The 26,639-nt window shown below is 39.4% G+C and overlaps 1 protein-coding gene across 3 annotated transcripts in view; it reads left to right on the plus strand.

Annotated features, from left to right (window-relative positions):
* Window positions 1-2,442: 2,442 nt before the first annotated feature.
* Window positions 2,443-26,639, plus strand: part of LOC121295081 (SH2 domain-containing adapter protein F-like) — a 93,970-nt gene continuing 69,773 nt past the window's right edge. For 2 of the 3 annotated variants that reach the window (XM_041219397.1, XM_041219398.1), the window contains exons 1-2: window positions 2,443-3,173; window positions 25,149-25,278. In XM_041219397.1, coding sequence (XP_041075331.1) covers window positions 2,733-3,173; window positions 25,149-25,278 — 571 coding nt within the window. In that variant the 5' untranslated portion in view covers window positions 2,443-2,732. The remainder of the gene's footprint in view (window positions 3,174-25,148; window positions 25,279-26,639) is intronic. The other variant, XM_041219399.1, reaches the window with a different exon arrangement.

Here is a 26,639-nt window from a genome sequence, read left to right on the forward strand (position 1 = left end):
TGACCATATATAAATCAGAACTCCTATTCACCAGACCCAAATGTGTCAACCATCTGAGAACTGACAAAATAGAAAATCATGAATGTTGACTTCTGTGAAAAGAGGCTTTGTCTAACATCTGAATGATGAAGATGCTGTCTGATTTTCCACAGGATTTTTTTAACTTTCTGAGAAATTGAAGTTCCTCTATGTTGTCTGTTCAGAGAGATAGCATGTTTTTTTCATGTTTGAATACACTTAAAAAAATGTAAATGAAATTTCAAATATCCTTTCACTTATAATCAGTTGGGAAATAAAAGTAACATTTGTACTGTTTTAGAGTAAAATAAACCTCTCAGGAGTAAAATAAATCTTTTAAAATCTAATAAAGAAAGGAGAGAAACACTCTTGTGTACAGTAGAATGTGGTATTATTGATTTCAGACATCATTTGTACATTGGTTTCCATGCAAGATATATTTTATAAATATTCTTTATGAATGAATACAAACATAGTAGCCTTTGTCATTTCAAGTGGTGTCTGTTTGACGATGTGAATATGTGTCCCCTGCACTGAGGTCTACCCTTGTTGTTCCATGTCTTTGGAAACACAGATTATTTATAAAGTAAAAGGCTAAGTACAAATACCTATTTCCCTGTAGATGTTTTTACAAACATTTCCAGCAGTTGTTATTTCAAGCGATAAGAGAAAGCCATGTAGGTTTGAGTGGCAATACCAATGCTAATAAATATTTGAAATTCAAGGCAACTGAAAAAGGAATCTCTATCTATTTCCAAACATATATATTTTACATTGAATGTTCAGTGCTCAGCTTTCCTCAAAGCTTAACCAATGCACACCAATGAGCCTCAGGTAGGGCCAGATTCATAAAGCACTGATGTCAACACTTTGGGATTAATCATAACACTAACACTTGAATTTAGTCCATATTGTGTAACTGAATTGTGATAATGGGTTTTCACAGGTAACATTGGTATCCTAATAGTTTTTTTGTGGTTCTCCATGGTTACCTGTCGCTGTACTGCAGATGGCCTATAGGGTACTGTACTCAAAGGCTGATGTTAAACTTCAAACATTTTGCAAACCATTACAGAGAGAGGTGTGGCATTCTGTAATGACTCTGGATTGTTGGATGTCTTCAAACATGGCACATTTCAAAAAGGCTTATTTTAACAGAGATGCTACTATTAGTAGGGAAAGCTACATTTCAAATGTTTACGTGACATGCATAAACCATTAGCATGTTAATAAATATATATGTTAATATATGTTAATAAATATGTGAGGATGAATTTCAAAAAATAAAATATTTTTTTAAGCACTAGTGAGATCCAACTTGTTTTCAGTTCTGGTGCCAACAATACAAAAAGGCTATGGAGAGAGTCCAGCGAAGAGCATCCAAACCAGGCTTAAAGGAGTGAGCTATGCATGGAATGCATACTTAAGAATACTTAAGAACAGCACAGAAATCAAGACCACAAGGCATAGCTGCAAATGAACTGGAAAGATTTAAGAGGGTAGGAGACTCTTCACAGAGCAGAGGGGATGGAATGGGTTACCAAGACATGTGTTGATGTTGAATCATTGAGACCCTTTACACCCAGCGTAACAAAGTCCTGGGATCGATTAACTACTGCACTAGGAAATGGATGAGCGTTGATGTGCCAAATGGCCTCCTTTTGTTCACATTTTCTTATTTTGCTTATATAAATAAATAAATAAATAAATAATATTTGATTGTGACTATCATGTGTAATAGCAATTAAGTGGAAAAACAACATAATATTTGTATATGGTAGTGCATTGCTTTACAATCCATCCCAAAGTGCTGTACAATGCTTGGAATACAATGGAGCTGAGAACTGCTTACACAATTGTGATAGAATGTACAATACTGAGGGGTGTTTTTAGCACAAGCTCTTGAGGATATTAGAATATGCTACTGAGGATTTTGCAAAGGCACTATCATATAACTACTGTCAGTACCGCAAACACTACAGAATTGTCTTTGCAACTGCTCTAGTTGGTGAAAACCAGTTCACTTGTAAGCTCGTTTTACAGTGTCCACCTTTACATCCACATCTGTTAATGCTTGGATATTTTATTTTTCCAATAATTCACCTTCTGTATGTGATTTTTGTTTTGTTTTTTTGTAAGGTTCTACCTTCTCAGATTAAATATATTCTGTGATTATAGTACACATACGTATTTTGGGTCGGGATGCACACTACTGTCAAGGTGATGACTACATGTAGTAAAATGTGTTTAATTTTAACGATTTCTCATGTAAAAGCCTATATCGTAGTATAGTATGTTTTCTTGTCCTACAAAAAGAGTAGTGTTTTGTTTAAATGAACTCAGTGACGAATCGATCCGGTAGATGGCAGTGGATGTCTCCAGGTAGGTAGGGGAGGGAGGCTGGTTGACTGACTAACCCATAGATGTGCAGTTGCTCCCATATTGCTTAGCGGAGCTCCAGCACAGAGTAATCCAGCTGTCAGTGCGAGTGAGTGAGGCAAGAGAACGAAGAGTGTGTCGGCAGTGTGCACTCCCGGTGGGTCCCACAAGGCCGGAGCTGGACTAAAATATACACGAGCAGCATTTGGAAAGAACTGCGGAAACATATGCACTCATCTTCAAGAACAACTGTGATGGAAAAGTCGGACGAGATTTAAAAAAAAAAAAAACAAACAAACAAACAAAAAAACACTTGAGAGCAATGCGCTGGCAGCATGGCCAAATGGTTCAAGGAGCACCTAGGATTCAAAAGCACCAAAGCGCCCCCTCCTGCTCCCCCGAAACCGGACTACCGACATTGCCACCCGGCAGCGCCCGGCACGCCCGCATCCAACCAACAACAGCTCAGCGTTGGAGCGACTGCCCTGTACCTGAGTGCCGCGCAGCCAGATATTCTCGCCGCCTACAAGCTTCAGAAGGAGCGGGACTTCGAGGACCCTTATACAGGCAGCGGCTCGTTTCCTGGACGCTCGGGTTCCTCCGGATCAGCAGATATCAAATATGTTTCACCTAAGCACCGGCTTATCAAGGTGGAATCAATCGAGAAATGCAACCCAAACCCAGCCGGTGCAATCAGCTCAGCCCCCGCCGCTTCCGCTGGGAACGTGAAATCGCCCACTTCACCTCCCGCAGAACAGGAACACAAACACGAAAAGGTAAGGGTTTTCACTACAGTAGAACAGCTCATAAACTAAGCAACGTTTGTAAAGTATCACTGATTGAGCTTTTCTGTACATATCCCTAAAGCGTTTAATAGCTTTTACTTTAGAGTTGAAAATATTCCAGCAATTAAACGTAATCGCAGGTTTTGTATCAGTTGAAAACGAAAATCAGTAGCACATGTATACTGTACACGTTACAGTTTTCTTTATGGAAGCAGAATACACCAGTTATGTATTGATTTATTACGAATTAAATATATAATTGAAGACAGTAGTTTCCTTTTTTTTTCTTTTTGAAGTTTCAGAAAAACCGGCAGAGCAAGTTTTTCTTCCGTTGCACAACAGAGCGAAAAGATCTGGGGCAAACGCGTCACAGTTAGACATTAATACCCATACCATTGCTTAAGCTTACACACATTCCAGGAGTCTGTCAGCTGACTTCAAATTACTTTAACCAGTGTTTAATAAAAGTAGCCTTTTTTGTTTACTCAGTTTGGCAACTGTTTCTCGTAATGTGTTCATTTACTGAGATACATTCTGGAGTTACTGTGCCGATTTAAAAATATGTATTTGTGGAGTTTAACGTAATAAAGTACACTTGTGCTAACAACATTGAGTAAAGATGGCAACACTAGTTTTAACGAATTTATCAGTACAAAAAAGCAACAGAACCCAACATGAAGACCAGCTGTGGATTGTTTCAGAACAATACGCTATGCCAAAAGACAACGCAGTAGCAACATACAGCACGCTACTGTATTACTGCTGACATAGCCTTGATTATAAATTAGCTGGCAAATATGCCTCTAAGCAGCATCCTTGTGCCTGCAAAGTTATTTTGTTGCAGTGAAGGCTCTGTATAATCCTAAATCTTAATGTATTATTTAAAAAAAAAAAAAAAAAAAAACACTTAGTGATTAACTTATTTACAAGCTGTAGACTTTGTAAACAAGCACTGCACTTCAAGACAAATGTACATTATATTAAGTATGTATGTTATACATGGTATATGAATATAGAAATGTTGTCTAATTCAGGAAACATCAAACATAGTTTAGAAATAGATATTTTATTTAGAAAATGTTAAAATCCTTTTATTAAAGTTGTTGTTTTTATGTTTTTTTTTTTCATGCTTAGGTTTTGCTGTAACAGGCCAGCCTGATCAGAGTGCAGTATTTGATCAAACTAGGGATGACCTGCTGTAGCTGAATGTGCAGAAAGGGCCAGCCACACACAGTCCTTAATCAAATCAGTATCACTACATGTTATTGCAACAGAACCTTCCAAAACACACACAAGGCAAAAAAAGACCCAGTGTTCTTTAATCTGTCAGATTTTTTTTTTTTTTTTGGGGTGGGGGTTGGGTAGAGCTGAGCCACTGCACGAGTAGTTTGAATGAAAGTAAGAACATGAACTGTACAGGTTAAAAATATTTGTATAAAAGTGAGAGTTTATCAGATTATAGATGAGTGCAATCTGAAACATCTGCAGGAGTTTGGTGAAAGTAAGTGCAGATTCAGGGCAGTTATTGTGTTCATCATGCAGTTTTATTACAGATGGGAGTCAGAGGTGATCAGCGCGTTAAGGGTCTGTATTTTTTGAATGAGGAGGCTAATAAAACAAAATCAATCATGGAAACGCACAATCACTAGAATGCTAGCCGCTCTGTACAACATGGAAGATAATAGCTGCCATAGAAGAAGCTTTGTTCTGCATCGCAGTACCTACAATTATTTGCATCCTGCTGTGTTGTTTTCTTTTTTTTGGGGGGGGGGGGCAGCTAAACCACATACAGTAAGTAGGTCGTTATGACAGAGTATTTCTTTCAGAAATAGCAGAACACAACACATATAATCTGTTAAACTTTAAAGCTGTTCATTATGTTGTGTATTTATTAATTCTTCATTGGAAGTGTAGCCTATTAGCGCTTTAATCCATTCTGATAATAAAAGCATTAATCACTGTTCCAGCACAAGTGAGTTTAACTGCTGGTGCATGGTTATTCAAATTTATCAGACCAGAGTTCTCACCAGCTCAGGGAAAGCTTGTAATAAAGCACTCTATTAGGGATGAAGTACTTAATATTAGTATTGTGCCAAGTTCGATAAAGTCTAGAAACAGGAAAAAAATCAAAAGATCTCATGGGGGAATGGGTTATTTCAGTTCATCTGCAGTGCAGGATGAGAAATGACAAATCACTTTTAAGTGCTGCAAAAAATGTTGAATAAACCTTGAACCTTGGTATTTCAGCTGTTTCAGTCAATACAGCATACAAGATTGCGAGGTGGTCTGCTGTTAAAGGGCCTGTGACCTTTTTGTGACCTTTATTTTTTATTTACCTTTTGACCACTTTTTAAACTTAAATTGCATTCCCTGCCTCAAGCTGGCTTCACTTGTACCCCACAGAACTACATTTCCCTCCTGGTTACTGGTAAATCCATCTCAGTTACTTTTGTGAGCAGGAGGATGAAATGGACCCCAAACATTCTTAATTGGGTTGAAATCAGGCAAATTTCCAGGCCAGCTGCAGTGGCATGATGCTGTCGTCTTCTAACCATTTCTTCATTTGTTTGGCTCGATGGCAAGCGGCTGTCTCATCTTGGAAGTAGAAATCAGCATTGGGAAAATTTTTCTGAGTGTAGAAAGGTGATCTTAGAGTGTTTTCAGGTACTTGTCCTTGATCAATTTGTTGAGATCCTGTGCCTTTGGCAGAAAAGCATCCCCAGATATGGACACTTTCCGGATGCCTCGTTATTCGGACGGTACACTCTTGCTTGTGTCTTTCTCCTTTCCACCTTCAAACTCTTTATCTACCTCCTGTTATCAAAACAGCTGAAGGGGGAGTCGTCACAGAAAATTACTTTGGTCAAGTCTTTGTTCGACAAAAGCTCAGGGGATCTCTGTATTTTTTGCTCATGAAGGTCTATTTTTTAGGCCAAATCGCAAGAACTTTGCAAGTGTCTGTAACTGCTGTGGCCAAGACCATCAAACGGTTTGAAGAAACTGGCACTCATGAGGACCGAACAAGGTCAGGCAGGCCAAGGGTGTCCTCAGAATCGGAGAACAAGTTCATTCAAGTCACAAGTCTACGATACTGGCGATTAACTGCCCCTGAAATACAAGCTTAGCTAAATGCTACTAAAAGTACAGATGTTTCAACATCAACTGTTCAGAGGAGACTGCGTGAAGTTGGCCTAACTGGAAGAATTGCTGCAGAGAAACCATTGTTAAGAATGCAGAATAAGAGGAAGAGACTTACCTGGGCCAGAAAACACACTAACTGGACGTTTGAGGAGTGGAAGTCGGTCTTATAGACCGATGAGTCAAAATTTGAAAAATTTGGGTCCAACCACCAAGTATTTGTAAGATGCAGAGAGGGTGAGCGCATGAGTTCTGCATGTGTGGTTCCCACTGTCAAGCATGGAGGAGGCAGTGTCATGGTCTGGGGTTGTTTTGCTGGTGACAGAGTTGGTGATCTTTACCAAGTTCATGGCAAGCTCAACCAGCATGGCTATCATAGTATACTTCAGAGGCATCATTCCATCAGGATTACGGCTAGTTGGGCAGTCCTTCATTCTTCAGCAAGATAATGACCCGAAACGTACCTCAAAGTTGTGCAAGAACTATCTGGCGAAGAAGGAAAGTGAAGGACAACTCAATCTAATGACCTGGTCTGCCCAGTCTCCAGACCTCAACCCCTGTATGGGACGAACCGGACAGAAGAGTCAAAGCAAAGCTACCCACAAGTGCCCTACATCTCTGGGAATTGCTGCAGAAGAGCTGGGAAGACATGTCAGGTGATTTCCTGCTGAAACTTGTTAACCGAATGCCTCGTATTTGTGAGGCTGTTATTAAGGCAAAGGGCAATTTTGAGAAATCCATGATTTAGAGACAATTTTAAATTATCTTGAACATTGCTTTGATATGCCTTATGTTTTGTTTTGTATATTGTAACGTGTTTTCATTTTCAAGTATTTACAGAAACGTATACGTTTCTATTCTATATTGTCAATTATGAAAAAACCTAGCTTCCAGCAAGTGTACTCAAACTTTTGACTGGTACTGTATATATTTCTAAAGTATTATAATTCACTAAAATAAATGTAAGTTATTCTATTGAAAGTGTGTTTGGTTTAATCTTCCACGTAAAGGTGTTATTGTTACTTAGCACATGCTGCCACCTGGTGGCTGTTATTTATTTATTTTTTGCTTTTTGTTTTGTGCTTCCCCAAGGGAGAATTACATTGAAAGGTACTGCTTAATCCCAGTTACACAAAATAGGGATGGCAGTTGGATGCCATCCAACAGGAGCTGGAGCTGTTCCAGGATTTACTGTGTGATCTTATTTAGTCTAGCCTGAGCTGTAATAAACCATAGAGAGCTGAACCTCAGCTGTGTCTTCTTCTCTCATCATGGTTTTTGATATATTGGTACTACTTCCATTCCCTGATAACCACAAATATAATGGTAGTTCTTTTTCATTACTTATAGGAAGATAGTAGTGGCCATGAATGTTTCATCAGAATACATTTTCAGTATTTCTGAACGTTGTATTTCAACCCAATTCTATTTACTTTTAGTGCTGAGGTGAAATAATACATGCTTGGATATTCTTTCATGTAGCTAATGTAATACTGCAAGAGAACTATCAGTAAAATGGAATGTGAACACTCTTCAGTACAACTGAATGTGTTTTGTTTGTTTCGGACAGTCGTTAATATTGCATGTAAAACCTGCTGATTGTGGAGTCTTGCTTAAATAGACGTTCCGCTGCTTGACTGAGAAAGCTTTTATAATTTTTTATAATTAAATCACAAGAGCTTTTTCTTTACTTAAAATCTTTTTTTTTTTTTTTAGAAACAAGAGTTCAGTGTATAACCATGTTGCTTGTCTCAGTGATCTCTTACTGTACATGGAGTATTAGGGGGCACGTTCTCATCCCATTGCCTGTGGGTTGCAACTGGGCTTGGTTCTCTGGAAGTGCTGAGTTATTTTCCCTTGCAGGCAATGGGGATATAGTGGAGGCTGTCGTACATACTTTTGTAAATATGTCACACTTTGTTTTTTATATTTAGCTGGAAAACTGCTTGTGGCTCATTCAACTCCAAAACTGAGTCAGATTTGTTTGATATCGCAAATGGGGGTGGAACGAGCACTGAGAAAAGGGCCATGCTTGAGAGGGCATATCTTTCAAAGTATTTCAGAAATCTTCTTGATACTCGCTGCACACTTACAACAGTTTGTCAACATTTTACCTATTGGTGACCATGGCTGTTGATGTGATGAAGCCAAATGTAGAAAAAAAGTGTGTTATTGTTATCTAACAAGAGAAAATCTGTATCAGTGCCACAGGATAAATGGCTTGTTGAGGCCAGAAATTGCATCTCTTCAGCACCCCCAAACTCAAAAGGGATAGCAGGTACACACTTGTGCTTTTACTGTGTCATAGTTTTTTTCTGAATCTGGAAAACACATTGTAAAATGTATCCTTCTACTTAAATATGGCACACTTTTTGTACACCCACTAATGGTATTTTGTAGGTTTACATGCACCTAGATAGCACATAGTTGTACTTTCTGTTATGCTGCTGTATTTTGTATGCGTGATAAAAGTCCTTATGTTCAGGTACTTTTGCTTGATGGACCTGTTAAACCACTGTGTGTTACTTTGTTATTCTTAGCCTTGGGTATAAATTGGCCATGCATTTCCAGTATAATATCCCCTCCATGCTCCACTGATTTGCCCTGTCTTATCCTACTTGTTTGTCAGGCTGTTTCGATCTTGCAGTTTTTTCTTTCCCAATAGGCTTCAAATTTGATTATGTAGTTGCTACTTCCCCAGTGTTTTAAACGATTTCTATTTTTGTACTTACCTTTTGTTATTTGAGAATAATGCCACATTTCCATCTGCACCATGAAACCAGTCTGTAGCAGTCGTGAGATTTTAAAAGCTGCCTCTTGCATCCAGTGCATTGGATGGATGTTCATTAGGTAATTTACATCATCGGAGCGAGATCCTGTTCTGCCGACCCGCAAACCTAACTGAAGCTAAGGGAGTCCCACTTGAAATTGATTTGATCTCAATATGCTGCTGATGGAAATAAAGACGTGTGATTTCATATTGCTTTCAAGTCAGTCCCAGTGGCAGATCATAATAAAGTCAAGTGTTTATAATTTTTAATTTTTATTTTGTGGATCAGGTCTGTAGAATGCGGTCATTAAATAACAGAATGAGTGCTATATTGCAATACAGAGTAAAGCAATATAAAATTGACGTTCATGCACCTTCTTTTTACACCTGTATTACAGTGCTTATAATTAAAATTATTTTGTAATACTAAATGCTAGAATAAATCTATACAGCGAAGGGATGGAAGTAAAACGCTCCTTGCATAGCAGTTAGAGCCATTTCGTGTTTTATGGGCTGCAAGCTCTTGTACAAATTGTACTGATGAAGCAGAAAAATGTAAGAAATCCATTTAAATTATTAAAAGTAAAGTAATCTGGGAATATATGGCATCCGACTCTTCATATGTCACATTTAATTGCGATGAAACTTGGTTAAGCCATTCTTTAGCACAAGTTATGGATCTTGGAATATAGAGAGGCATTTGACATGTGTTTAATGCATCGAGGTAGTATTATACAGAATGAGCCAGAGCCCCAAACATCAGAGAAAGAATGGAGGTTTTTCATATGTTTTATTGATGGGGTACAATTGACAGTTTATTATTTTTGATCTCCACTGTCAATGTAGTCAAATTGAATTCCTTGATTTGTATATAATCATTGATACTGTTACTGTATGTATTTGATCAAAAACTATAAATGGAACACAAAATAAGAACCTGGTTGTGTGGTGATGGAATTTGATGTTAATTGTTAATTTTATTGAAAAATGACCAGGTGGTAATTGAATGATTGATTGTCATTTACCCCTGGTCACACTGTATATAGTAGACAAGGACATGTTTGTTTAGAGCAGCACATGGACAGTGCGCTGAGAGAGTATGAGAGAAAGGAAAGATGGTATCAAACAAACCATCTGCTGATTTGTTTTGTATTGTTTCGTTTCACTGTTTATTTTGTTCATGTTTTGTCTGTTTTCTGATATTAAAAGTGCAGTTACTGTCTCTGGGGGTTTGCTATTTTTGCCGCTATCTCTATCGATCTATCTATCTCATAATATTCATATTATATTTTTAATGTATGTATTTATTGCCAAATACTGTTCAATTAATTTTACTGTGTATAAGTTTGATCAGCATAAGGTTGAATGGAATTAATTGTTTGACATTTGAAGTGTCAGACAATCAATTGTTTAGTTGTGTGTAAGTGTGTAGTTGAAGCTGTTGTTTTTGAAGGCTGCAGCATATGAGTATAATAACTTTACAGTCTCTGCTCCACTTCCTGGAGTCATAGAGAGAACAAGCTGTGACCAAACCCAGACTGATAAACTTCTCTATGACTGTTCAGTGTTTCTGTGGTAACACCAAGCGCAAGTAATAACAACCTGTTCTTCCACTGTGTTTTCTTTCAGTGGAGTTTACATAAAGAAAGCAGCAAACATTAAAATGACTTTCTCACTTTTGGCACATTTGTCAGATAAACAATGCCCATTTTGCTAAACCGACCCAGTTAGAACCAGGACCCTGTTCAGATCAGTGATTTCATCTGAGTACTGATACTGAAAATGCCCTGCCTAGTTTTTATTTTATGTCTTTAACTAATATGTAACATCAGTAAAAAAATATTTAGTAAAATCTTAGTAATATTGTATGTCTCTGGTTCTTGAGATTTGGGACAAATCGTGTCTCTTTCAATATCAATCATTCCTACATAATTATATTTCTTGGGTTAGTCAATCTGAGCATTCTGATTCTAAATGCAACATTCTGATTCTAAATGCAGGGAGCAGAGGATAGTAAATACCAGCGATTAGTATATTTAGCAGAAAAAGGTCAGCACAATATTAAGTTAAAGTAATATCTTGTATGTAATGTGTAGGATAATTTAAGTTTTGCATATCAGAAAACAGAATGGTTAGATGCAAGGGTTATACTTCCTAGTTTCGGAAAGGACGCTCTATACATGGAGAGACATTTTGAGACTCTGAATGGAAAATTTTAACTAATCTAACTTATTTAACAATAAGTATCAGTAGAGAAAGAACTGTGCTGAAAAAGTCATACATATATTATACAGGCGTATTGAAGATCCTTATACAGGCTAACAAATCTCATTTTAGCCTGAGAACTGTACTCCTATGGATGGGAGGGAGATGTTTATAGCATCCGTTTTCATGGGAAATAAAAAGCAAGTGGGTTGTTTCAGGATTCAGGAAGTGCTCCCTTCCTGACAGGAAGTGTTTAGAGCCGAGTGACATTCCCCTTTCACTGGAACTTCAGAGCTGTGACCCTAGGAATGCTGGGAGAGAACTCTTGCAGACCACCAGATTTTTTAAATACACAGACACATACCCATTTAAAAAGTGTTTTGGTAATACTGAAGCCCCATTAACTCAAGCCAAAACTCTTAGCCAGCACCTATAATAGAGAGAAGGGTTGATATTTCTTCTGCAGTGTGTTTGCACAACTTGCCTGAGTTCTGTCCCGTAATAAATTACTGCAGTACTCTTTAAGGCACCTTCTAGGTGTTTTATTTGAAATCCACCCCTTGTGAGCAAATCTTCATGCTGCATACAGTGCACAGAGTTGTAGCTGGATTTCTGCTCCTCTTTGTCTTCAAGTTCCATTAAAAATACCTTTAATGTGAATAGCCCCCCTGTTCCTCTCTCTGTAGTCTCACTCATTCAGAGACATCAACCTACCTTACCAAGCCTAAAATCAAACCGTCTTGGATCTTAAAACTGAAAAAACCCATCTTGAAACTGTTAACCTTAAATTGTCATTGCTTGTCCAGAATCCAAACAGACTAGCATGCGATTGTTGTGCTGTTTAATTCCCAAGGTTACACCTGTCCTTGCAGGCGCCTTGTTTTCTTCTTGAGCTCTTCATGGTTGGAATCGGCTGCCTGAAGCCATTCATGTCTCAGCACTGTAGCGCTATAAAAAAGGCTAGAATGTATTTTTCTGAGGGGTACGTCTGTTTTTATTTAATTGTTTTAATTAACGTTTGTAGGTGTCTTATTAGGTTTTTCAAAACTCTGTAGCCTTGACTATAATTAATCGGTAAACATAAAACATAAGCTTTTCCACCAACCTCCCGTGTCAAAAAACAAATATTCAGTTAGCTTATTTAGTTAAGGCTGTAAAAGATTACATGGCACACTTTCAAAAAAGATTATGAATGTTTACCCTGCTGTCCTGTTTCAACCTGTGAGACTCGAGCATATTTCTAAAACCGTGTAAAAAATATTGTAATATAAATATGTAACAGTTTTATACCTCCAAGTTGGGAAAATGTAATTCTTTTTTTATTTTTTCAGAGAATTTTTGGGCACGTTTTGTACATGTGAACACTCTACAAATAAATAGAGATGATGATTAATTTACAATTATTGCCAAGTTATAGTATTTTGTTATATATAAAGCAAATAAACTTTTTGGTTCTGCTTGGAGGTTTGTGGTGGAACATCAAGGATCATCGTGTGCCTAACAGTGTAAATGTACCCACGCTTGGACTATGTGTACTTGAGAGTGAACTAATCTACAATATCTGTGCCACCCATGAACTTATTCTACTGGCTTACTGTCATGGTACAGTCAATGTCAATGTGCTGTTGACTTTATCAGTTGGTTGTGGGTCAATATATGGTGACACATGTTTATTTGCTGTACTTGACAGCAAATGGCATGACTGTTTTGTTAAGCATGATGATTCATATTATTGATTTATGACCCATCATTGCTTATTTGCAACACACACAAAATGCTCCCAAAATGTGCTACGGCGGTAGATTGCAACTAAGATTTGTAGCTGTAGAATATGTCCTTTTTTAAATTGTTTTTTATTGAAGTTTACTTCCCTGATGTTTTGAGGTTGGAACACAAAAAAATAGGAAGCTGATCTGCTTTCTCTCAGTTTTGTGAGGTAATACTGTTCTCCCCACAGGTGGCAGCACTCGCTATTGCAAGGAAGCAACCAGGCCTCAAGATATTAAAAACACCCCTTTGTGTATGAGCTGCCATTTGACACTTCCAAGGGAAGGGAACCATGTTGCACCTTCACAACAGGGGGTCACACAGAGTTCATAGTCTGGTGGTCAAATTCAGAGTTGACCTGGAACCTTGCAGTGGTGTCCACACATCAGGTTACACCTTGGCACCTTGTTGGAGAGGTTTATGAATCACATTTCAACAATAACATTATTTATATATTTGTGTGTTTTTTGTATTTTTATTAATTTGTAAATTTAAGATAGAGTTGATTAAATACACTCTACTATATCCACTCCGTTTACAGCTGTGTCCTCTGCTCCCTCTGCTATGGTTAAAATATTGACTAGGGTAGCTTTGTCAACTCCTTTGGAATTTATAAAATAAATAAATGGTTAATAACACTGCATTTTATTCAAATTGGTTAGGATGTTTAAGAGGTAATTGAAACCATAAATGATTTCTGTTGCATGTAGCCTTGTCAGTGAGGGTACATTTTCAACATGGCATGGGTGGTTCTTTCATTAGAATAAGTTGGTACCCAACACTGATTAGACAAGCGTGGAGTCATTAAGCTCAGTGTCATTCTACTATGGCAGTTCTATCTTGTTTTTTATCCCTTGTAATTCACTGAGATCCAAAGGGCAAATGTTGGGTCATTGACATTTAGTCATTGTTGCCCTAGGAATTCAACACAGGATGAGCTAAACTTCAAGTAAATGATGAAAACATACACCTCTTGCTTGACTATATATAACGTTCTCAGTGAGAGATCTGCACTCCTGAAAAAGTTATACAAGTGTACCCTTTTGAAAGTTTTCCACAGTGCACAGAAATTTTAGTTTTTTTCGTGCTTTTCACCTGGTTATGTTATACATTTAACATAGTTTACTATATTTTATGATATGCTTTACCATACCTCTCTGGGCTTCACAGTGCTTCTGTTTTACCATGCATTATTATACTTTGCTATGCTTTTAGCTATGGAAAAATTTTATAAGAGTAGTGCTTAAAATATCCCAAACTGTACACATTCACCTATGGCTCAAGTTAAAAAAAAAAAAAAAACTACAAATAAAATGATAACCTTGGCTGAAACTGTTATCTTGCTCAGACTTTGTTACGTGATCAAAAAGGCATAGGCAGAAATCATAATTTTGGAATGCGGAATACTGTTGACACCAACACAGTGTAGAAGGATCCAGTCTAAACTTTAAAAGTGCATTCTGTTGACTGCTAAGGCCTAAAAGACATTATTGCTGTAGCAGCTGCTTCTGAGAAAATGATGGAGGCTTTCTTTTCATTTTCGACTTGGCAACTGTTTCTGCTGTTTATGTCTCTGATAACAGTTTCATTAAAGAACAAGGCAGCAACAAAGACCTTCTGAAGTGCTGTAATATAATAGATCCGCAAAGCATGGAGTTGTATTAGGTTGTCTCTAGATACAATCCCCTAGTGGCACAGGACATAAATCACATGGCGAATTTTTCTGTAGCCTTGTACATTGCTCTTTGACAGGATAACAGGAAGTCTGCCCCGAACATTTTTGCTCTTAATACTACTGGGTCTTTTCTGTACCATTTGTGCACTGCGGCCCTTTAAGGCAGTAAAATAAGGAGTACTTTTACATCATGTTGGTTTTCTAAATATTTCAGTTCTTGTTTAAAGTGACTGCTGTTAACAAAATAGTTCCATACATTTTCTCCACCATGCTACACATTCATTATATAGGTCTCAAATGTGCAGTTTTGAAAAAAAAAAACAAACACGATTTTAGCAAATCCGTAGTTTCATTTTTAAATTAAGAAATCTCTGTTTGCAAGTCCTGCTTTTAGATTATCTTGCACTTCCTGGGTCAGTTCACCTGGAGTGTGAAATTGTCCCCATTTCTTAACTGGTTTCTTTTCTGTCGATAACCAATCAGCTGCTTCCCCTTTTCACTGACATGCTTTCAAACAAACTTGCTTTGTTTGGGAGACATTGCGGAGGTGAAATGACCCAAGCTCCATTTGTGCCAAAACTATACTAATTTGCCAATTAATTTGTCAATTCATGAATTGGTCCATTTGTCCAGCAATTCGTCCATAAATTTGTCAGTTCATACAGTAATTCATAAACTTATTTGTTAATTTATCTAATAATTCATTAAATTAATTTGTCAATTCATTAATACGAAAGGCTGTACGTGCTTGACCTGCAAATTTCCAATCAACCAGACAAACTTCCCAACAAATAAACAAATTTCCAACTGTTAATCTTGCACTGTGCCGAAAACACTGCCGCCTTTCTAGCCAGTGGGAGCACACACTAATATTTTAACCAATGAAAATCCAGCCTCATTCAAAACTGCTTTAGCCAATAATATTGCAGTTTATTAGAAAAGGGTGTTTTTAAAAAGATATTCTATTTAACAAGATATTTGACTCCGCTGATTTTCAATGGAGACTTCTGTCTCACTGCGCGCAAAGCATTGTGGTAAATACAGAGAGCTCAGCAGAAAAAAATAATATGGAGAGTCAATGTGTCTGACCCAAGCCTCTCGCATTCTTTCCTTGGTGCTGGTCCTGCATGCCTCTCACAGGCACAACAATTAATCATCTAATCAGCAAATTTAGAAAGGACAGCACTTTCTGGTTCTCTGTGCCTCTGCGGCAATGAAAACCACCTGCCAATGGGATCTGAATGGCCTTAATGAATCTGTTATCCACCCCGGGCCTTCAAAACAGATGCAGAGCATGTGCACCCTGCAGCCCCCTGCCATGCTGAGGACTGCGTTTAGCTTCATGGCTCCAACTCTTTGAAATTCTCTTCCAGTTTTGTTGCGTGATGCTCCCACTGCCGCTCGCTTCAAATCAACTCTCAAGACTCACTTGTTCTCTCTAACTTCCGTGCTCTTTAAGCCTGATATCTGCTATTAACTGCTGTGTCACTCCTACTATTTATTATACTACTGTCATGTATTATGCATTGTTTTTTTTTTTTTTACTGTATAGCATGTGTTCTGCATTTCTGTGTATGTAAAGTGTTATGGATTTTATTGTTACCGCATCTTGTAACAGTCTTTGTGATGGTGGTCCACAATGAAAGGTGCTATATAAAATAAAGATTAATTGATTGATACCAGGACAAGCAAGTGGCATTTCAGCCTAGCACTGGAAAGGGTTAAGGTTAAGCCTGGCACTTTTAAACATGTTTCCATTTTGGGTCACTGCTTCACTTTAAGTCATTCATCTGTGGATAATTTTTGTTTTGCCTTGTAGTGATTTACTGACTGGCAAAATAAGGCATATGTTCCTGTGGCAGAGTGGTTGCAGTTCGTAGCTGCAGTGACGTCATGGACCAGGAAGAAGCAACACAAAACAAAGAAGGGCTGGGGAAAACTGAAATGCAACGGCGATCAGTGCATTTATTAAATAATAATCAAAATGCTTAAACAAAACAAAAGGGCACGTTGGCCAAACAAGCAAGCAAAAACAAACACTATGTATCGTACTGGTTAATACGCCAGCATGTCTAGCAATTGTTATTTCTGATTCACAAACTTAGACTTGCGTCTCTCCTCTGACACTTTCCTCACGACCCAATGAGCGCAGAAAGCTGCTGATTCTTATACAGGTGACCATCTCCATCATAAATACCAAAGGGTGGGCACTTTGCCACAGTTCCCCACTGATCCTTTTTCATATCAAAGACTTCCTATATCTGTAGTGTTTGATCTTTACAAGTACAGCCCTGACAGTGCACTGCGTTTGAGGCAAATATCCCACTCTTCTGTACTTCCACCAAGTATTGTACTGTTATAATGTAAACATGAACACCTCGGATGTTGTTCTCTGCTGGGGTTGCTACATGCGTACATCACACTTTAGTGTGTCACACAGATGTCGATAACTGCTTGTCCAATTGTCATTAAACTTGCTAAGGACATTCGTTAGTTAAGTATGTCAGAATCTGGAACTGGAATCTAACTAACTATGGAAGCATCTATCCGTCTGAGTCAAATTCCGTATGTGTGTTACTTCTAATTCTTCATTTCAAAAGCAGAAAACATAAATGTTTCCTGGACCGTTGAGTCGACAATAAATCACCTGAGCATCTTGTGTTTAGCTGCTCAGCTGTGCAAACAGCAATGTCTGCTTTGGCTGGGAGATTTAGGGGGGGGTCAAAGGAAGGTGGTAATAGGCACTGGATGGTTCTAGAGGCAGGGCTGGATTCTGATTGCCCCCCTAAACTCGCTTAGCGGGCCCAGATAACCCAGCATTCTTGGCATGAAAACTCACGCATCAACCATTCCGAGGTTCAGATGTTCACAGCTGGATTCTTAGCAGTCCTGGGGTTGTGTTATTGACCAGCGTGGCCATGTGATGCAGGCTTTTCAGCACCACAGAGAATATTCCAACACCAGCTGTTACCTGCTGCCATCTCAGTAACATGTTGTAATTTTAAACAAATGTAAAACATGTTGACTATATTTTCAATGTTGTCTCCCAATCTGATAACTGCATTGCTGAGAGGGGATGGGTACTTGGTTCTGATTGTCTGAGTCTGACTCAGAGAGGGCAACAAACAAATCGTAACTGTCACTGAAATCACGTGCTTTATAGAACGTAAGTCTCCAATGCATGAAAATTTCTATTTTATACATAGAAAGATACAGTATGTGTTGATCATACAGATTAGCTTCCGTTTTGCAGTCACAGTAAAGCCTGCCATATTCGATTGAATTGGTTGCAGGGGTCGGATATGTGAAAAGGTCGTATCTCGGAGGGAGTTGTTCTACTACATTGTAGTTGCTTTATTAACATTGTCTAAAACACCAAAGTACTGTACTACACGTGTACTATACAAAGAAAGCAAGTAAATATTACTCCAAAAAAGTGTAGTATTAAAAACAAAGCACTGTATTACAGTATTTGGCGATTTACAAAACAGCATTCCAATAGTGAGTGCTAATCCAAGAGATTAAAAAAAAAAAACAAAAAAACATTGTTTCAGTTTAAAGGTACAGTAAGTATATGAATCCCTTGCTTTCTTGTTCTGTTTTACGTGAACTTAGTGACAGCCAGCATGTAAAAGGTGAAACTGCATTCCCTAACGCACCGTCTTTTCAAATGCCTCACGGTCTGCACCACTACCCCTCTTGTATTTATATTTTGTATTTTGTATCAGAACTGATTTTACTGTTTTAGACCCATAATAAAATATGTATTGACCAGTTTTCATTTACACTGATCAATTGCTAGTATACAATGGGTTTATTGTTTTGTAAGTTGTATGATAAAGCCAGCTCCCAATTTTTAACACCTCATGTTTTTTTAAACCAGCTATAAACTTTTAAATATGATAATATAGTTTATGTGACATTTCAATATTAATAGACTGGAGTATGGGGTAGTGTGTGTGGTGTGTGGGTGTGGGTGTGGGTGTGGGTGTGGGTGGGGTGGGTGGGTGTGGGGTGGGTGTGTGTGGCTTTTTTCCCCACAGCAATTGACAAAATGAGTTCCCTTTTCAATTTGAAGATGACCACCAATGACATCACGTATGGGATATGCCTGCCCATTGGGTAGGTATTGCAGAGCTGCCGATAGACCCCTTCCTGGGATGATGCACTCGGTCTCGCCCATCAAGGGTATAAAACTGTCATCCCAAGGAAGCCATTTCTCTTTTTCCTTCTCAAGGCAGTACGGTAAGACCTCTGTCTTGAGCTGAGTGTGTTGATAGAAAAGAGTTTCTTGAGTCAAATCGAGTCGATTGTATTTCCCTTGCTTTCGTGCTGAACGTTGGCTCGCTGCTTTCCTGGAATCAATGACTTTGAAAAGACTGAGCCTTTTGGCTTTCTGTCCTCCAGCGGCCTCCTTGCTTGCGTGGTAGGTCGCTCTTTGTTATCTGTCTGTCGTGTGTGAGCAACTGCCTGTGCAGTGACCTGTGAGTGGGAGTACACAGTTCCTCCACGGGGCTAGGCCTTGCTTCATTCCTGCTGTCGAGTAGACCTTGCCGACTGCATGACATTGTGCTCTTCCCTATACTATCTTTCTACTGTGGTTTTGCTGTCTGTTTCAACTCACCCACTGCGGCTTCGGCCCCTGTGTCCCCCTGGTATATGCTATGCGCTGAACAGGTGTGTGACCGAGCAGTTAGGGTAGGCACAATTGGGTACCCCCCCCAGTTGCTATTATTATCGTATCGGTCAGGAGAAACACAGTAAGCACACACCAATGCAGATAATTAAAAAGTCTGTTTACTACCATATAACCAAACTATATAAGTCTAAGATGCTACAGGCATTTTGTATTATTTTTATTTCAAACAGTATTGGAGAGATGTTGCTGTCTCCTCAAGTTGAAAGTGTTGTAGGGATTTTGGTTTTATGTTTTAAAAAATTAATACAATTTTATTCCCATTAAAAAAGTTCCCTAGATGCTGCTTGACTTTGCAATGTTTTTTTTTCTTTCCTTTGCAATGGTTTTTTTTCTTTCCTTTGTGTTCTTTGCTGTTAACATGCACTCCAAAAAAAAAAAAGAAATGCAGGCACGTCTTCTCATTAAGTTTTGCACTCTGCTTAGAGATCAGTGGGCAGGCACTGCATGTCTTAAAACACACTCGATTGGGTATTGCTAGGTAACACTTTGCTCAGCTGGTGGAGGACAACCTTTTACCTCCGCGAAGCTGTGTGAATGGGAGTAGTGTTGAACTGCCAATTGGTGATGACAGACTCCTCCAGCTTGGGTTGGGGAGGTTGTCTGGGAAGGCAGAGGAGTACGTGGATCCTGGCTGGACCGCTGGACATACCTGCACATAAACAGTCTCCCTTGCTCTCCACCACTTCGGTCTCCCTTGCTCTTCACCACTTGCTCCCGGTGCTGAGTAGTAGATACATGTTGATCCGGACAGAGAACATGACAGTGGTGGCATATGTCAACCACCAGGGTAGCCTACGGTCCCCGGGGTTGCATTGCATGGCCTTCAGTCTGTTGACATGGGCTCAGAGGAACTTGCTGTCCCTACAGGTGACGTACATTCCTGGAGCGGTGCACTGGAGAGCAGACCTCCTCTCCAGGAACAGTCTGCATCCGTCAGAGTGGCGACTTCACCCTCAGATAGTGGAGCAGATTTGGGAACGGTTCAGGAAGGTGCACATTGATCTCTTTGCCTCGGCAGAGACGACGCATTGCCCCTTATTGTACTCCCTCCATAACTTAGGCTGTCTACTCAGCATAGACACCCTAGCACACGAATGGCCCAAAGCGTTTTTGTATACTTTCCTGCCTATAACGCTGCTGCTGGCCTTTCTCAAAAAGGTTTGGTTAGAGGAAGCGTCACTTTTCCTAGTGGCCCCCAAGTGGCCTAGGAGAATCTGGTTTTCAACCCTGTGCCAGCTGTTGCATGGCCAGCCCTGGGAGATCCCACAGCACACGGATCTCCTCAGTCAGGCGAAAGGCTGTCTTTGGCACCTGGAACTGGACAGGTTCCAGCTATGGGTCCTCTGGTTAGCCCTAGGGCTATCGGATGCGGTTTTGAGTACGTTGCAGAGCGCTAGGGCAGACTCCACTAGGTCCTTGTTTACCTATAAGTGGAGGAATTTCAAAGTTTGGTGTCTGGCTGGAAGCCATGACCCCATATCTTGCCCTATGCCAGTCATCTTACAGTTTCTGCAAGAACTGCTTGATGCTGGTAGGTCACCTTCCACTTTGAAGGTGTTTTCAGTGTCTATCTCTGCTTGCCATGCCCCTGTGGATTCGGTGTCTCCGGGTGCTCATTTTTTGGCTAGCTGATTTCTTAAAGGCGCTCGGCGATTACGCTCTCCCAGGAGGACTGTTCTCCCCGAATGGAGCCTTAATATTGTAGTGGAGGCTCTCACGAAGGCCCCGTTTGAGCCCATACACTACATAGAGTTGAAGTACCTATTTATGAAGACAGCCTTCCTCGTGGCTAAGTGGTTCATTAAGCTGCAGCCACTGTCTGTGCACAGCTCCTGAATGCGTATTTAGGAGGATGGCAGTAGGGTGTCTCTGAGCACCAACCCTGCTTTTTTTCCCAAGGTGATCACAGCACGTTAATCAGTCTGTGGCACTGGAGTCCTTCCATCCACCTTTGTTTGCTTCAGCGGAGGATGAGAGATTGAATCCACTGCGAGCATTGAGATGCTACATGCATAGGACAAAAGCTCTGCGTCAGTCTGATCAGCTCTTCGTCTGTCACGGAGACACAGACCCTGAGACAAGCCCCTCTCTAAAAAGCGTCTGTCACATTGGATTGTGGACACAGTCCCGACTGCCTATAATGGTGCTGGCTTGCCCCCACCTTATAGGGTAACCGCACACTCCACTAGAGGGTTGGTTACATCTTGGGCCCTGTTCAGAGGGCCCTCGATGCCTGATATTTGTACACCGGCTAGCTGGGCTGCACCGCATACATTCTGCAGGTTCTACTGCCTTAATGTGGTAGCCCCTGCCCTGCCTTCATTAGGCACAAGGGTCCTTGAGGGTGTAAGTTCACACCGCTAACCTCTGGGTTAGACAGTGCTAGTGCTCCCTCATATGCTGCCATTCCTTCTCCCTCGCGACGGCTCTGGTATACATGATCCCATACATAAAGTTATTGGTGGTTGTCTTCGAATTGAAAGGGAACGTTAGGTTACTTACTGTAACCCTGGTTCCTTGAAAGAGAAGATGACCACCAACCGCGAGGTCAAATCGTCCGCCCTCACGGGTTCGATAGAAAAGGAGAAATGGCTTTCTCGAGATGATAGTTTTATCCCCTCGTGGGTGGGACCAAGTGCATCATCCCAGGAAGGGGCCTACTGGCAGTATAGCGAGCTCAGCGATACCTACCCAATGGGCAGGCATATCCCATACGTAATGTCATTGGTGGTCTTCTTCTCTTTCAGGGAACCAGGGTTATGGTAAGTAACCTAACTATATTTCTTTTCCAATACTGGAAAATCAATGTAAAGTGCATTCAGTTTTCTGTGTGTGTATGTTTTTTTCTTTGAAAAGAAAATCTGTAACACAATGAAAGTACAATAGATTGGTTTAATTTCTTCCAGCGAATGAGATTTGTGTATATTGATTGGGAACATCATGTTTTATTCTACAAAAACATAATTAAAAAAAGGCCCATTGTGTTTCTTCATTGTTTTAAAAACTATATCACACTTTGTTCATGTGTCCTAGTGTAAAGACTCCAGTCATATTACATTGATTCTCAGTATATTCACAATTTAAATCATTATATAGTGTTCATAGCAGCTATGAAATAAGGCTGTTATTTTATACAGACATACAAGATATTTGAAATGTTTTCATAATAATCAAGGGGTATACCATACAACTACTGTACTTGACTACAACACACACTGACAACAAGGTTTCAGAACTAGAAGATGTGAGATGAGCAACCGTATTGCATTTACTCATAGGGCCTGCAGCGATCCAAACTCTCTGTCAAATCCTATCACCTTAGAATTCCCTGCTGTTTAGAATCTTAACAACATCCACAAGACACTCCAGGCTTCTAAACTGGTGTCAACTTTATCACTGATTATTAAGCATGTTTAGAACAGTAAAAAAAAAAACTTAATTATCTTTTTGATTTGAGTTCTTGTTTTTTTTTTTTTTTTTTTTGGGGGGGGGGGGGGGGGGGTTTGGCATCTGAGACAGAAATACAATGATTATTATTTGCAAATCTCCCAACCGACCTGTGAGGGCACAAAGCAGCGAGAACAGAGCTCCTTGGACGGGCTGGCCTGACCGTTTTTTCCCAGGGTTCAAGGGAAGTCGGCCAGCCAGGAAGGGGGTGAGACTCCTTTGCAGTAACGCATTGACCTGGAAGGGAAACGACGTGGCAGCCGTAGATTGGAGAGGCAGTTGCATTCATTTACCAAGTAGTCATGTGTAGAAGCAGAAAAGGGGATGGAGAATCTCAATCTGTTCCATCGCTTTGGTTTTTGTTATAACCTAGAAGGACTGTTAGAGACCCCAAAGAAAGTGACAGTTTTGTGAGTGGTTTGTTTGTTTTTGTCTGTTAGTAATTGATCTTGTTTGTAAATTGTCCGACGGCTAAACATATTTCCGGAGCTGCCGCCTTGGACCAGGACAAAGCCGGAACGACACTTCACCACAGTCACAAAATAAACTTGTATCACCCACCACAAGCACTACTGCGCACACCCAGGACTGGTGACAGTGTTTTTATTATTGTGGGGGGGATAATATTGTTTATTATTTGGGACTGCAATCCCGTTGTTATTAACCCCATGTAGTACACATTGGTGTGTATTGCCGGGGGATTATTGTTTGGTCGCCAGACCTGGAATCTATAAATAAAATCCTTTCCAAACTGGATTACAATTATCTCTGTCTGCATCTTTCATGCACTTCACTCCTGCACCTGTATAAAATCAGCCACTTTGTCACAGCATCAAAGGGGTCAGCATAGATATCAAGATCATGTTTTATTGCATACAGTATGGCCTTAAACTTGCAATCTGATTGGCTGAAAAAGCAGACCTTAAGGAGTGCAATCCAAGGGTTTAATTCTTTGAGAACAAGGTAAACTGTTACTAATTAAATGTTGCTGTTATTATTATTATTATTATTATTATTATTATTATTATTATTATTATTATTATTATTATTTATTCATATAGCAGACAATTTTGTCCAAAGCAACTTACATAGACTAGACGTTGAACTATGCATCACAACTGCTGCTGCAGAGTCATTTACAATAGGACCTCAGTTTTTACTTATCACCCGAAAGACGGAGCACAAGGAGGTTAAGTGGCTCGCTCAGGGTCACACAGTGAGTCAGTGGCTGAGGTGGGATTGGACCAGCAACTTCCTGGTAACAAGCTCCTTCCTTTAACCACTGGACCACCAGTGCTTAAGGGAACCCAAGACTGAGATAGTCAGTCAGTTTCAACAGTATAGGGTCTTTTCTTCTTTTGAACATGTTTATTTTGTAATTCAATTTCGAATGTCAGATATTTCTAATACAATGCTATAGAAGTAACATTTGCTGATGCTGTTGCAGCCAATCAGCTCCTGAGCTTGTGTTACTTACTGCACAGGAATTGGATATTAGGTAGAAACAGTTTGATTTGTTTTCGTCAATGTTGTTGATGAAAATATTTGAAACTAGAAAAGGATGACCAGTGATAATAGATTTTTTTGCATGCTTATCGCCTCCTATACAGGACATACAACTTCATCACCTTCAACTATTACTTATTAGACACCTTTTTCTTTTGGAATTTCAATGGCACAGATTAGTCATTTTGTAGAACTCTCTTTTTTTATTTGTGGTGTTACTGCTGTTTGGATGAAGTATTCCCAGACCTGTTTTATAAACTAGCATGCCGAAATGTGATACTAAAATGATCAGTTAGCAGTGATCAGATTTGCTTAAAGTGTTACAGAACACCCTGCAAAGTTTAAAAGAAAAGCATTGCGTTGTATTTGCTGTGTCCTCTGTTGTCCGTATCACAGTGTTTTTAATCATATTGCCGATAAATTGCTTAATACATTCTTAATCGCACATCATGGGTCACAAGTCAGCTGGTCAATACCTTTCTCAGTATTTACGGGAGTGTAAAGTAATGTTTCTTGTAAACCGTGCAGGGGATTGTGTAACTCTTTTTTTTAGTCTAGTTATGGTAAAGTAGTACCTCTTCAGCATTGCCTGTTCTCTTCCAGCAGGTAATCAGCTGAAGTGTAATAAGTCATACAGCATCAGTACAACAATGACACGACTGACCGCAGGTCAGTTGGATTTTCCATCATGGAATTCAAGGATAAAGTGTAAAGTTAAGCAGAATAACTAAGCAACCTATTTCTCTCTGTCTCAAACAGCCTGTTATCCTAGAGGACTATGCCGACCCCTTTGATGCCAAACAGACCAGCGTGACCCAGGTGGCTCCAGAGAAGGTGACGGAAAATGATGGCTACATGGAGCCTTATGAGGCCCAGAAAATGATGGCTGGTAAGAGAGAATGTTCAGTTTAAATATTGCTGGGCTGGATTCATTGTGTTTGTGTGTTTCAATAATATAAATAAATAAACAAATAAACACATTACAGTAATTTTCCTCTCTGCTTTACTAGTACAAAATGTGTTGCAGAGGCATTGCAGTGTTACAGACAAAATTATTTCAGAAAATGTCTTGCATCTCACATTTTCCTATTTGAAAGGTGCAGACATATGGCGAATTTGATTTTCCATGTGATATTTTCTTTAAAAGCTATTAGTGAAGTAAATGTACTGATCGTTAATGGAGATACTTCAGTGCTGCCCTTCCCGATCACCATGTTCTGCTTCTAGTAGCAGTCGTGTGAAGGAATCCAGCCAGCATTGAAAACACATCGGTAATAGGAGAAGCAATGATTGGTTACTGCGAGTCAATGTGTGAAACACCTGGGAGTTTGAATGCTTATAAAAGAAAAACATAGCAGGCATTTATAATGTTTGAACTTTTTTATATACATATGTTCAACGACACTTATATATATATATATATATATATATATATATATATATATATATATATATATATATATATATATATATATATATAATCTCACGCACATATACAGGGTTTGAATTTCAGCGGGAGTCACGCATTTTCCAAGTTGCTCCCACATATCTCCAACTTTCAATGTGGGAAAAACCCATAGAGATATTTGAAGACACCAAGCTACTGTATTTTTCACCCAACTTAGAATGCCTGAAACGCTACAACAGTCTCTAAGGAAGTTGGTGTCACTGATGAAAACATTGAGCCACATTCTGAGTAGTTCTGGTTAAAATAAATGAGTAAAAGTAATGCTGGATATTTTAAGTGCCGCAAGACTTTATTCTCTCATACATGATTCTCGGGCCGCTATCTTTAACCATTATAGAAACTCAGAAAGTAAGTAAACATTTTTGAAATAATACAAAAACAATATTAAGTCTATCTTGGTGGTGTTTTGCAAGCAGTGACTTTAACTCTTAAAACTCAGCCCCATTAATTTTGGAACGCAAGCGCACCAAAGGTTACACACATATTACTCGGGAACTGTAAAGCCACCTACCTGGCTCATGGCTTGTTTAAAAGTATAGACTTGGGCTTTTCCAAAGACGTGTGTATGCAGTACTCCAAGCTGGAACAGCCATCACCTGAAGTTAAGCTTCTTATCGTGTGACAGTGTTCACAGCTTAGGTTTCGTTTTGAGTCTACTGTTCCATCGCTGTAGCAGCTAGACTGAAAGTGGCGGTAACGTTGGAAAGCTTAGAAGCTCAGCTCCCCCTATGTTGATTTCATGTTGAGGTTCAATGGTGCAGTGTTTTTTTTGTTTTTTAGCC

Source organism: Polyodon spathula, chromosome 19, assembly GCF_017654505.1.
Source record: "Polyodon spathula isolate WHYD16114869_AA chromosome 19, ASM1765450v1, whole genome shotgun sequence".
NCBI classification, from domain to species: domain Eukaryota; kingdom Metazoa; phylum Chordata; class Actinopteri; order Acipenseriformes; family Polyodontidae; genus Polyodon; species Polyodon spathula.